Source organism: Oryx dammah, unplaced genomic scaffold, assembly GCF_014754425.2.
Source record: "Oryx dammah isolate SB20612 unplaced genomic scaffold, SCBI_Odam_1.1 HiC_scaffold_3, whole genome shotgun sequence".
Lineage (NCBI taxonomy): Eukaryota > Metazoa > Chordata > Mammalia > Artiodactyla > Bovidae > Oryx > Oryx dammah.
In genome coordinates this window covers 22,601,918-22,616,535 of record NW_024070187.1, presented here as the reverse complement: position 1 = coordinate 22,616,535, position 14,618 = coordinate 22,601,918, and the positions used below count along the sequence as shown (strand labels likewise).

The 14,618-nt window shown below is 38.1% G+C and overlaps 1 protein-coding gene across 1 annotated transcript in view; it reads left to right on the top strand.

The window, feature by feature from the left end:
• Positions 1–8,562: 8,562 nt before the first annotated feature.
• The window catches only part of LOC120862282 (B-cell scaffold protein with ankyrin repeats-like), a 156,866-nt gene continuing 150,810 nt past the window's right edge, over positions 8,563–14,618 (top strand). Inside the window, exon 1 of the mRNA XM_040238380.1 lies at positions 8,563–8,807. Within this exon, the coding sequence (XP_040094314.1) occupies positions 8,738–8,807 (70 nt within the window). The 5' untranslated portion in view covers positions 8,563–8,737. The remainder of the gene's footprint in view (positions 8,808–14,618) is intronic.

Genomic DNA, 14,618 nt, shown 5'->3' with positions numbered 1-14,618 from the left:
TAGTTCACTGGGACACATATCAGACAGCAGATCTCTTCTCCCTTTGTGTCTGAATAGGAATTAGGGAGCTAGTCCTCTTCCAGGGAATAGGAAGCATCCTAAAAAAGTCCTACTAGACCATTCTTACTGGTTATGCTTGTCTGGGAAGGAACCACCATACCCTTGTGTAACATGTACTTCTGAAAGGGCCAAAAAATAAAAGGCTTAATTCACATGTAGCTTCTCTCTTTCTTCTTTAAGGCAGTATTTTTGATGAAAAAAGAAGTTGGTGGCAAGATAAATTGCATTCCACCAGTTAGTCACTGAAATCAGATCCCTTTTAACCAAATATGAAAGGTATATAAGGGGAAACTATCAATACAGTTGGTAACTGTCCACTTCATTCAGAATTTCAAGAGAAAACTAAAAAATAATTACCACTTGCTAATGGTATTATAATAATGAATAAGTTTCAGTAAAGATTTAGAAAAAAGTGACATATTTAGCTCTATGGTACAATAGTTTTACTGCTCATTATCATTTTTTGCTTGTTTTAGTGTAGATTGAATTCACTTGTGAAAATAGTTTCATTGTACCAAGGAGCCCTTGCCTTTTCCTAAACAGATTTTACATTAGAGATTGTATTTTAATTATTTAAAATTCATCAGGCATACAGATAATTAATCCCTGGGAGAGTTTTCCTCACTGTCACACTAAGCTAGCCTTCCTACGCCCTGTCCTAATCTGTTTAATATCCCAAATAACCCAGGGCCTGTTCTATAATAATATTATACTTTCTGTATTATAATGTTGGAATACTCTATACTTTATTACAATTTCTATTATTTGTTTTATGGAAAACACTCTAAGAATAGAAACTATGACACATAGTAGGTACTTAATATACAGCTGCTGACTGACTGGATAATAATCCATTATGATTGCTTTGAATAGTCACTTTATTTTCAAATTCCTCAGTGCTAGTTCATGGCAAGTATTCATTGTGTCTATAAAACAAGATTCTTTTATTTTTAAGTTAATTTTTGTTACCTGTTAATTATTAGACTATTAAGATCATTTTATGAATTATATACTTTAACATACAAAATGTCCATCTTTTATGTATCCTGATTAGAATATTATACACGTAGAAAATGCTCAGTATGTATTTAGAGTAAAAATAGCTTTCACTTTTAATCTTAAATTTTTAAATTTATTTTCTTCTATTTCAGTTACTTTCAATATTACTTTCAGTAATTTTCAATATTACTTTCAGTAATTTTCAAAATTACTTTCAGTAATTTTCAAAATAAAAGGCAGATTTTTTTTTTTCAGTAGGAAACAAATGTAAGAAAACTTATGCAAAACATTTGCAGTGTCACAGGACTAAATATATTTCTTAGATTCCCTCATCAAAATTTTTCAAAGTGCTCTCCCACTCACATCTCTAGCCATTAGACAAATAGCTCACACCCCTAACTTTCTCACACCCCTAACTTCCTCTGTTTCTGTGGCTGTCCAGGAAGCCTCTAGGGAGGTAGCTATACCAGTGAGTTAAATTCATCTTTTTTACAATATAGTTTTCAACATCCCTCTCTTATGTATATTTGACCTAGATTCACAAAAGAAAATCAGCCCTTCATAATAAATAATGTCTTCTCTTTCCTTCAAAAGCATACATGATGTTTTTTATTCCAGCAAAGCTTAATGAAGAAATATTTTTCATTCATCCCAATAAGAATGGCCTGAGATTTCCTCCATCTAATCTTGAAGGCTCAGGATCCATGAACTCTATATGAGGTCTAGCAAGAGAATGTAGAGCCTGTGACATTGAGGCCCCTCTGTCCTGAAATCTCAGATAACTCATGAAGGCAGAAGTCTAGGATGTTCTCTTCAAAAGATGAATTGGGACCACCCAACTGGTCTCTCAGAACGTGGAAATATACTGGTCATAGGAAAGGAGCAAATGAACTCTCAGAAGCTCTATATGAGCTAATACTCTCTTGATATTAGTTTCACATCACCAACATTTCTGTTACTGTTAGTAGTTCATAACATATTTATTATTCTACAGTTCAGAAGGTCAGAAATTTAGTCATTCTCACTGGGCTAAAAAGTCAGGTATCAACAGGGCTGGTTTCTCCCGGAGGCTCTGGATAAGAATGTGTTTCTTTGTCTTTGCCCGCTTCTAGAGGAGGCCTTGTTTTTGGAAAATCATAAGTTAATTTTTGGTGAGAATTCTCACCATAAGGTGCCATTTTCTGTTCTGCTACCCGTTTTTAGCTCTTTGTAGAGTCTGTTATACTAACTGCTTTTTCTTCTCTGAATGGGTTTCCTCAAAAAAGGTCTGCATTCTCTTCTCTTCTGAACTGTTAACAGGCTATTCACTGCCCGTTGAAATTATATGGCAGATGTGGAAAATAACTTCTGTATGTTCTTCCAATTTTTGGATAGTTTCAGGGGCACAGTTCTTAAAAACTGCCTGACGCACCCTAATAGCCAGTTACACCACTGTCTCAAACATTATCTTTGCATCTCTTCCTGTTGAAATTTGCTTCCAACCACTTCCTGTTGTTGTCTTCTAGTTCCAAACTCCCAATTTCAATGTCTTTTTACTATGGTTTATTTATAATGGACGCTGCTCTAATAATCACATTACTTACAAGAAAGAATATCTTTGACATATCCAATGGTCCAGAGATATTTTCAATTATTATAGAACTGTTTAGTGTTACTTTATCCTATATAGTTAAGTCGCTTGCTCAGTCCTGTCCGACCGACTCTTTGTGACCCTGTAGACTATAGCCCACCAGGCTCCTCCGTCCATGGGATTCTCCAGGCAAGAATACTGGACTGGGTTGCATTTCCTTCTCCAGGGGATCTTCCCGACCCAGGGATCGAACCCAGGTCTCCCACATTGCAGGCAGATGCTTTAACCTCTGAGCCACCAGGGAAGCCCTTAATTCTCCACAAAAACTGAATTAGAATGTCTAGAAGGCAGACTTTATGGAAGCAAGGGCTGCATCTTTTCATCACTACATGTCCAGTGCCTAGCACTGCATTTTGGGGTTAGCATTGGAGAAGGAAATGGCAGCCCACTCCAGTATTCTTGCCTAGAGAATCCCAGGGACGGAGGAGACCGGTGGGCTGCCGTCTATGGGGTTGCACAGAGTCGGACACGACTGAAGTGACTTAGCAGCAGCAGCAGCAGCAGTAAGCACTTACTAAAATCTCTTTGAATGAACTAATAGATAAATGAATAATGAAAATGTGAAGAGCAATGTCAATCCTGTAGATTGAAGCTAACAGGTTTATCTATTGAGAGACCTCTGGTGAGTTAAGTGCTAAGGAAAACATTATAAGTAGGGTACAGGGAAATGCTGAAAACTTTATCTAATCAATAATTTTGGCTAAACACAGAAGCAAATTATCAGAGTTTAAAAAAAAAAGTCAAAACAGCCAAAATGAGAAATAGAGAATTTTATATTTCTTGACACTTTTAAAATTTTTGTAGTATTGTTTGTTAAAACTCAGATATAACAATCAAGTTCCATTCTAGCAAACTTATTTCACTTGTTAACATAGGCAGGGGTGGCTGGGGTGGGGGGATTGTCAGCTACTGTATAAGGAGAAAACTTGGTGAGTTCCCTAAATGATTCTCAACTGAATAGAAAAGTGAAGAGTCAACACATCTGCTCAGCCACTAGAGAACAGAGGCAAGTACATAATGCAAATAGCCCTGCAGGAAGGAATATCAAAGAGCTACCACAACCACCAATTAACAGTGAAATGTTACTCCATAGGGACTTAGCAAATTAATGTGAAAAGGAGTTGAATATTCTTTAATATATGTTTATTTAGAAGAAGATAATTTTTTCTCTGTTAATGAATTATCTCTGAACACTCAATTTATCACCTTAGGTTGATATTAGTTTTCTATTGCTACTCTAACAAACTACCACAAACTTAGTAGCTCAAAACACATTTATTATTCTACAGGTCAGAAATTAAAAATCAGTCCCACTGGGCTAAAAGCCAGGTTTCAGCAGGGCTGGTTTCTCCTGGAGGTTTTGGAAGGGAATGTGTTTCCTTGTCTTTGCCTGCTTCTAGAGGAGGCCTACAATCTTTGGCTTGTGACCCGCCCCCCACATTATTCAAAGCACATTACTCCAACCTCTGCTTCCTCATCATGTCTCTTCTCTGACTTTCCTGCTACCATCTTATAAATACCCTGTTATTACATTGACTTAACCTGGATAATCCACGTGACTCTTCCCATCTCAGTATCTTTAACATAATTCCACCTTCCATGTAATGTTAGGTAATAAATATCTAACATCTTTAGATCTTTAGGACATCTTAGGGGGCCCATCACACAGTTAGGTTAATATGAAAGAATTCAGTTAAATGTGAGGAAGGAAAAGAAAATGAAGAAAGTTTCTCAGTAACAAAAGCAGGGAAAGTACCATTGCTAGGAAATGCCTTCAAACCTTCCTAGTATTTGGTCTAGTTTTGAAATAGAAAATAAGACATCTATGAGAGTAGTATGGGCTTCCCTTATGGCTCAGCTGGTAAAGAATCCACCTGAATGCAGGGGACCTGGGTTCGATTCCTGGGTTGGGAAGATCCCCTGAAGAAGGGAAAGGCTACCCACTTCTGTATTCTGACCTGGAGAATTCCATGGACTTTTAGTCCATAGGGTCTGAAAGAGTCAGACAGGACTGAGCGACTTTCACTTTCACTTTCTTTCATGAGAATAATATAATATATGCCTAAAGATCTGGACATTTTCTTTAAGAGGAAAATTCTCTGATAATAAATAGCTATGAAGAAACAATGTACTCTTTCACTTTTATGATATCTTGCTGCTTTAGGAAAGAACCAGTTTTTGTTGTTGTTTTTTTAAGCGATCCAGAATCTAAAAGTAGAAACAAAACCAGCAGAATTAGCAAAAACATCCAGTCTGCAAGGGCACAAGGAATCAGCCATGCAGCTGCAACAGGGCAACAGGGCCTCAGCCATCCAGTTATTGGAACATAGAGTCAGCATGAGGCTCATAATCTCTACTGAGTGGGGTAATCAGACTGAAGCTGTCAATATGCTGTTAAAAAGAATACAAGGGAAGAAGTCAATGGATTCAAGAGTTTGATATATTGAGAAACTAGAAACCAACTGTGGATAGCATTTTTTGTCATTCTGTAACAGGGGAAAAATCAGGAACCTGTGATTACACGCTGCTGGTCGCATTCTGCCTGAAAAAGCATCTCAGTGTGAGGATTACTAAGTGCCTCTTGTCTGAGAACAAATGTGAACCAAGAGATTAACCCAGCATTTTAGACAGTATCATTTCCTTAGGGGAGAAGGTTGAGGGAAAATAAAGTCAACTGTGACTAAAGATTATCTGGCACCGAGAAGACCAAAATGAATGAAAACATTTCTAAAATATCTTTTCATATGCATAGGCAAAGGTAGAATACATGTAAGACTTTGTTCACGATCTCTCTGTGTGTGATCTCCACACATTTTCTTTTCTTTGTGAAAGCAATGTCTACATATTCTCAACCGAATAGTGCCAGTATTATAACGAATTATGAGTTCAATTCAAACCTGTTTTGAAGGAGATAGATGTTCATTTCTATGAGATTTTTGCTCTGTGGAAAGAAGATGAAGAAAACAGAAGCAATTTTTTGATATATATATATGTATAACCTTGCCTATGATGTCCATGCAATCTTTAGCAATAACTATACGACCTTAAAAGGAAGAGAAGGCTTATACTAAGAGGGAAGCCTATGGGGTCAGATTTGGGATTGAATTCCAGTTCTACTTAAAACTTTTAAAATCCAGATTCTTCATTTGTAATATGTGGCTAAAGCCACATTGGTCTGATAACCAAATCACATGAACATTGTGAATTACATGGTGCCTGGCACACATAATACTTAAAACAGAGTAGCTGTTAATAGCAATATGAATTAAACAAGAGTGAACAAATAAGAGGCTAAACTGTTACATCAAAATCTTTGAACAAGAGTTGTGTTCTCATTCAGTACCTGAAACAAAAACAAAGCTAGAATAATTTTTGAACTTTATAGATTTTTAAGCTTTTCTAACACAAAGTCTTATTCAATAAAGTAACAATATAAACAGCTCCGAATTTTAGACACATTTTTGTTTTCATTTTTCCACTTACCAGGATCATACTGATAAAGTTGTGGAAGTATCTGAAAATACTTCATTATCCTATGTATTATAAATATTGTTATTAGATGAGACAGTGTCATAAAACTGTAGAGCTGGCAGAGTCCTGAGTATAATTATTTCAATTTCCTCATTTAGCTGGGATTATGCAAGGCTCAGAAATAACAGAATTGCTCCAGCTGCCCAGATAGTGAGGAGGAAAGTCAAGATGGCAGCCACAGCCTTCCAACTTCCAGTCCAGGGCTCTTCATACAAGAAGGCTATGCAATATGTGACAGATACAATTTGCTATCTGAGGATTATCCTTGTGAACAAGTCTTTGTGTGCAAGAAGGGAATGAGCATTGTGTATTTGCACAGAGAAAACTGGGATGCTTTTGAAGAGATGGACCCTTAACTGGCGAGCAGGAGTTAGAAGGTGTTCATCACTTTCCTCTCAGAATCTTGGTCAAAACATCTTTTGTGAAGATGCATCAGTGAGAACACTGTCTACCCAATGGATTGGTTTAAGAAGATTTATGCTTTCCTGAGACCTGAATTTCTGAAAATATTGACCAAGAGTTTGCTAAGTCACTTCAGTCGTGTCCGACTCTGTGTGACCCCATAGACGGCAGCCCACCAGACTCTCCCGTCCCTGGGATTCTCCAGGCAAGAACACTGGAATGGGTTGCCATTTCCTCCCCCAATGTGTGAAAGTGAAAAGTGAAAGTGAAGTCGCTCAGTCGTGTTCGACCCTCAGCGACCCCATGGACTGCAGCCTTCCAGGCCTCTCCGTCCATGGGATTTTCCAGGCAGGAGTACTGGAGTGGGGTGCCATTGCCTTCTCCGGCCAAGAGTTTATATACTCTTTAATCCAAACTCTCTGTTTTTACCTTATTGTACTGTGGTCTCTTGGTAAACAGGCACTTGTAGAAGACAATAAATTTGTCAATATGATATTATTTCATAAATTAAATAAACTCTTCTGCTCCATTATTTCAAATACTGGAAATCAACTTAAAGTTAACAATGAGGTTAAGGGAACAATTGGAATATATATTGAATGTATATATATAAATATATTTAAACATATCTATAATAGCTTTCAAATTTGCTGACATATTTCTCCCAGTTTACTTCATGATAATACAAAATGGAAAACAAGTTCAGCTATGTGAAAAAACAAAGTTTTGATACTTGATTTGTATGCCATTCCTAAAACAGACTTTATGAGATCAAAATCAAATAGTTGGTCTACAAATATAAATAGTTGGTATATTAGCCTCCTTTCTAGGTTACTTTTATAAAAAGACAGAGGGGGACATTTAGGCATGAACAATACCAACTCTTCAAATTGATCTTCAAAAATATTTTTAACTTCAGAATGTAAATTACTAATTTAGAAATCCTTGAGAGAAGAAGGGATGTTTATTTTAAGGCTCTGGGGAAACTCTTGAGTATTTCAGTCTTTAGGGCAAACAAACAAACAAAAGGACCAATTTAGATCCATGTCTATCTTGTTTTTTAACTAGGCCCAGTTTTGAGCAGGAGTAGGAAATATATAATATATAATTTATGGATCTAACCTAAAATGTTTGGGCAAAATGCAATATCAAAGCAAACAAACAAGCCCCCCCAACCCAAAACAAACCAAAAAATTCCAACTATATATCTCTATCTACATTATTACCTATACCTTTACTGACTCATCCATCTCTGTAGGTCTGGGGGATGGCATCACCGATTCAAAGGAGATGAACTTAGGTAGACTCTGGGAGATAAAGAGAGATAGGGAGTCCTGGCTTGCTGCATGCTGTCCATGGGGTGGCAAAGAGTCAGACACGACTGAGCTACTGAACAACTATCTCTCTTTTCCAGTATGTGTCTAGTTCTGGTAACCCTATTTCTTCCAGGAAGAAGGGGCATCGCAGAAGCCCTTGAATGGGACAAGAAAGTCGACAGGAACAGGTAACCTCGCTCTAAAAATGTCCTGAGTGAAAAGGTTAGGAGGGAACAGGCCCGAAGAGTGTTGCTGCTGCTGCTGCTAAGTCGCTTCAGTCGTGTCCCACTCTGTGCGACCCCAGAGACGGCAGCCCACCAGGCTCCCCCGTCCCTGGGATTCTCCAGGCAAGAACACTGGAGTGGGTTGCCATTTCCTTCTCTAATGCATGAAAGTGAAAAGTGAAAGGGAAGTCACTCAGTCGTGTCCGACTCCTAGTGACCCCATGGACTGCAGCCTACCAGGCTCCTCTGTCCATGGGATTTGCCAGGCACGAGTACTGGAGTGGGGTGCCATTGCCTTCTCCGCCGAAGAGTGTTAGGAGAAACCAAAGTGGCCTAAAAAGGAGACCAGCGCGAGCCCATGAGCAGTTTCACTTCCGCAGGGAGCCCGGCTCGGCGAGCCCTCACCCTGTGGCCCGCGCCCAGGGGCTGCGTTTCCGGGACCTCGGCCGCAGCCGCCGCGGTGGGAAGCGGGCTGAGGACAGCGAGGCTTGGAGACAAGGTCGAGGAGAACCTCAGATCGGCAGAGTCCCGGCTCGGCGGGCACGCGTCCAGGCGCCTGGGCTTCAGTGGCCGCGATGCTGCCAGCAGCGCCAGGCTGGGCGCGCGGGAGCTGCGAGCAGCCTGCAGGCGGCCCAGCGCCCCCAGGTGGGTGCGCGCGCGGTCGGGAGGCGGGAGGGAGACCGGCCGGCCCGGGGTCCCGCGGAGACCGTGCTCCTCGCGGTGCGGGACCAGGCTGCCGCTCTGCCCGCTTCTGCCGCGGGCTTCTTGGCCGGGGGAACCCGGACGCGAGGAGGTGGAAGCGCTCTTGGGGTCTGGGCAGCGTGCCACCGCCAGTGCTGCAGCTTCTAAGTAGCTGGCACTTTCCAGAGCACCTGAAACAGCTTCCTCTAGTATCCAAAATCACCTTGGAATGTGTTTTACAGTTACACATCAGCTTAAAAATTCTGTCAACATGTTACAGCAAAACTGCCCGTTTACCTGCCGGGGCTTCCCAAATCCACACCGGTAAATGGCCTGTGACCTGCTAGTCAGACAGATTACTTTCTGTACAAAGTCCTGGAAACAGCTTTTCCTAACGCAAAAGGAAGAGCAGTCAATTCGGCTCAATACATAAATGCATTTACCGGTCAAATGAAAGTGAAGGCATTTGTTTTCACTTTTTGAAATACGTCAAATGCATTTGTGAATTGTATAACGATTATAAAGTGTTCAGTTTTGAAAATTAAAAAGAAAAAGGCTTCACTTGCATATTAAGAGTACTGGAGATGTATCCACTGACATAAGCGATAAAAAAATCTGAGTGAAATTCTATTGATTTGCTGAATGGAGTTTCTCATAGCTTACTAGCATTTAAAAAAATTAAATTATGGTTTTAGCTATGGCAAGTGTGTTTTTTCATATATGAGTTTCAAAATGCTGCTTTTTAGTTAAAATAGGAAGTGTACTTGTGGCAGTGGAAATGACAAGAAAAGAACTGATATCTTAATATGTTAACTTTCTGTGTAGTGAACACTGACATTCTGAAAGCTATGGTCTGATGGACTGCATCTTGGCTTGCTTCAGTAAATAAACGTTTGACCCTTGAGCAGGTTAGCTCTTTTGTAATTTTGGTTGAACAATTTTGTTAAATAGAATCAGCTACAATTTGTTTCAAACTTCTAAATTGAGCAGTTTAGACAAAACATGACTATTATTTCACTTAATGCTCAAGTAATGCTTTGAGGTGTTTGGTAGTATGAATAATGCTGGAGTGATGTAAATTACCTTTTGTCTCATTCTGAGTCTTCCTGTTCCTCCTGTGCATTTCCCCTCATCTCTTTTGGTCCTTCCAGTACAATATTATTTTACTTGATTCATTTACCTCCTTATTTGGCTCAGCTAATGACACTTCTAACGAGCTCTCTTTTGTTATTAACCCATGCCATTCCTAGATGTGAATAGTCTTCTAAAAGAACTAGTTCTGATTAATCTCTCTCTATCTTTTTTTTTTTTTTTTTTTTAATAAAAACCTTTTTGTGTGACCTCTCTCTCTGCTTTGGGCAGGTGTCTCTGTAGCGTCATAGACTTTGGCTTAATGTGACACATTAGGGGTTAGTTACTCCAACTGCCTCATTTTAGATATGAGAAAACTGAGACTCAACGAGTGAGTTGCCTGCAGTTCCATAACCAATAAATATCTGAAGATCTCATTCATCATTTCACCAATAGTCTTTTTTTTACCTATCCATCCCCAAGAGTTGTGTAGTAAAATGACTGTAAAATGGGCAAACACAATCTAAGGTGGTAAATAACAGTTTTGTGCCTATGAAGATATATTTCCAGCAGTTGGTGTATGTTGTATTTGTAATGACAACATTGTATAAACTTCCATCAGAGTGTTCAACTTGTCCTTTAGTGGAAGAAGGAAAAATATGATACCCAGAACTAAGACAGTGTGAAAATGATGCACAGTGGATGAAAATTCCATTTAGACTCTCTTTTCTGGTTTATGAGTAACTAGATACTGTCTACTAATGTCCAAAAGAGAAGTTCATTCTTTGTTTTATTCCAAAACTAATGATTGTTTAAATCTAATTTTGACTGCTACCTTCAATAAAGACTATTTACTAAAGCATAGAATATTCTCTACTCCATAGTTTCTGTATTTCTTATTAATATTATTTGAGGCCTCTGATGACAAAGATGAATTGTTAGGTTAAAAGCAGAGAGCATCTGTCCTGTCTCACCATATGCTAGATGCTTGTACATAGTTTGTGAGGAATAGTTTGTCTAAGCATTGTGTCTAAAGCTTTTGAGGTTTTGAAGCTTTTCCCTCCAACTACAATCTTCCAGCATAGTCAGTGATCTAGATTTCTCCTACCATGGAGATTCCTTTATTTAACTCTGCTGACTGATAAAACTTTCTTCAGACAAGCTGGAAAGGTTCTGATAGGCTTATTTATGTTGAGATTTTAAAGTGAGGTGATCTCTTAGGGCCTTCTTAATATGGAATAATTGTATAATCTTTAATTGCTTAGGATTTCAGGCATACAGCAGCATATTGGGCATAGGAACCTTTTCTTGCCGTGTCTTTCTGAACACGTGCTATAGGCGATCACGATCATGCCCTACTTATGATGGGCTCAGCTCAGACTGGAGAAGGCAATGGCACCCTACTCCAGAACTCTTGCCTGGAAAATCCCATGGATGGAGGGGCCTGGTAGGCTGAGTCCATGGGGACGCAAAGAGTTGGCACAACTAAGCGACTTCACTTTCCGTTCTCACTTTCATGCACTGGAGAAGGAAATGGCAACTCACTCCAGTGTTCTTGCCTGGAGAATCCCAGGGACGGCGGTGCCTGGTGGGCTGCCGTCTATGGGGTCGCACAGAGTTGGACACGACTGAAGCGACTTAGCAGCAGCAGTAGCTCAGACTGCTTCACATCCAGTCCAGCTTCATTGCTTATCTGCTTTGTGATCTTGGATAAATAAATAAATCTATCATTATATCAATTTGTCCAGTTACAAAGTAAATGTGGATGGAACAATAGCATTTATTTGAAAGAATGTTTTTGAGGATTAAAGGAGAAAATGCATGTGAAGTGCTTTTCAAGGTGCCATAGCCAATAGTAATTGCTTAATACATGTTGGCTATTGTTTTACTCCTTTGGTCATTGATTGATAGTGTCATATTTACATGTAAAAAGTAAAATTCTTGTTGAGAAACTACCTCATGTTGACTTGGGGAAAAACTTAAAAGGATGAAACCATCAAACTCCCACATCAAAAAAGACTGGGGAATGTGGCTTCCTATAGAAAGATATTGTCATAATCTTGGGGAAATAGTGTGGTTAACAGTTCCGGGAGGAGGAAAAAAAAAGGAATCTGCAATGAGAAAAAAAAAAAAAGATTGATTAAAAGGGGTTAAATTAGAGCAGTTACAAGAAAGAATAAAATGGGAATTTAATGGGACAAAATGAGAGCTATATTATTTCAGAATTATTTCCCCATATCACAGAGAATCAATTATGACCCAATTAAGGCAAAAAAAAGTATATGAAAAAAATAAGCATCAAATGTAAAATTGTGGAAGATTTCATCAAATTATAAGAAGATAGAAGATCTGTTTTACCAAAATATTTACTGCTGGGCTGAAAAGAAAATCTAATGTAAAGAATATCATTCCTGTCAAATGTAAATCACATGCTTTAAGAAATTAAATGGCTGCTACCTGGCTATCAGTGCTCTTTTGGTGGCGCAGATGGTAGAGAAGCTGCCTGCCAATACAAGAGGCCTGGCTGTGATCCCTGGATTGGGAAGATCCCCTGGAGAAGGGAATGGCAATCCACTCCAGTATTCTTGCCTGGAGAATCCCATGGACAGAGGAGACTGGTGGGCTACAGTCCATGGGGTCACCAAGCAACTTTCACTCACTACCTGATCATCTAAGGTACAGTTGCTATTTTATTACTTTCTGTATATATATATTATAGAATATCTTAGAATAATTTTGGAGACATCTATAAAATAAGAATAGGAAGGACAAATATTCTAGAAGTTATTATTTAAAAATGAGTTGTTATATAGTCTTATAATTCTTTCCTATTTTAAATGTAAAGATGGTATCTATGTTTTACTGCAGATACTAAAATAGTTCAGGTGGTGAAGATAACAGATATTGTATGGAATTATACCCTCCTGTATTTATTTTTCACTCAGAAATATAATGAGCCTTTTAGACCTTTACCATTAGGTATAAATTTCTTTGCTGCTTCCAAATGCTCCTGATTGAGATAATCTAGAAAGATTACTTCTTTTTGTAATCATGAGAAGTAATTCATTATTGCCTTTTGGTCTTTTATAAGATTCTCTTTGTATCCAGTTCAAGTTTTGCTTTATCATATGAACTATGTGTCATATTTCCTTTTCTTTTAAGCTTCATATTAGTAATTCTCATTGCTTCATTTTCATGTGTTCCATTTAATAAAAAAGACATACTGAAAAGCACAAGACATTCTTAACATGGAATTTCATTGGCCTAATTTTGTTTGGTCATGATCTAGGTTGAGGTGTCAACCTCATCCTTCAGTCAGGATCAATAGTCTCATTCCCTTTTTGTTCATATTTATCTGTAGGATCATATCTGACTTTCAGAAGAACAATATATTTTCAGACTACGAAATTTTGGCCTTTTAGTAGCTGCCATTTATTATGTTTCTACTTTGAAGTTATGTGATTGGGATATCACATTACTTTGATAGGTGAGCATGTCAGAAGATTAGCACCTAATTTGGACAAGAAGTTATGTTGTTTCATATAATTATATGAAAACATTTAATAATTCATTATGGCCTTTCATTTCCTAACAGTTTTCTAAACTGTTAAAGTCTTTTTTTAAGGGATGGGGTGCAGGGTAGAGAAACATCAACATGCAGAAACATATCACATCAACGTGGTAGGATTCTATAAAATCATGGCACTGGAATGACAAATTTTAGAGTACTTCTTGTGACTGTATGAAGAATGCTTAAAATGTACACATTTTCTGCATTGGCCAATCACATTTTATTTAGATTTAGAAGACCAGTGTAATTAAGAAATCTCAGGCGACAACTACAGCTTTAATGTAATTCATGAACTATTGGGTCCCTATTGGAGCCAGTCCGTTGACTGCTTAATGGCCAATGATGTGTGTTGTCTGGCATTTAAAGATTTGTTGGATTCAACAAAGCCCTTCTTTCCTTCCAAACAATAGATAATGAGACTGTTAGCAGTGGAAGGTCAATGTTCGGTGACATACAATAGAGAATGACAACTAGTTGACTCATGTGGAAGATGGATAATTAGAAAAAAGACTAGAAGAGAGAATTAAGGAGGACTGAAAGACAGAGGGAAGAGTCTTGGTTTCTCACTTTCCATTTCCAAGTCATGTAAGATCCCGCTGCACTTGTTGTTCTGATATTGTCTGTTCGTGAAATGCCTGGGACATCCTGCAATGACTTTTTCTTTATAAGAACTAGTTTGAATGAGTTTTTTTTCTTTTTTTTTTTTTGGAGGGAAAAAAAGGAGTTTGGGTTAGAATACTTTTATTTCTCAAACACTGCCTTTCCTGTTCCTGCAAGCTTCTCCTCTTTTAGAAAATTACTGTTATTGTTAAAGTGGTGTCTTCTAAGAATCTTCCATTGAAAGTTCAAAATCATCAGAATTAGAGCTATTCCTTTTATGTGATAAAAAAAAAAAAAGAGTGCCTTGTGAGGAAGTCTGGTGGTCCTTTAGATAAAAATATTTGGAGTTTTCTAGCTTTATGGTGCATATTTGAAGAACTTGAAGTCTCTATAGTTGGTGAGGAAATAATTCATTCAAAGGTTAATACTATGAGTTAAGCTCTATTAAGAAGTCTAGAGTTTTGAATTATGTAGTTATAAAATTATAATAATTATAAAATTTGCAATAGAATTTTTATGCTTTGTTAATACAG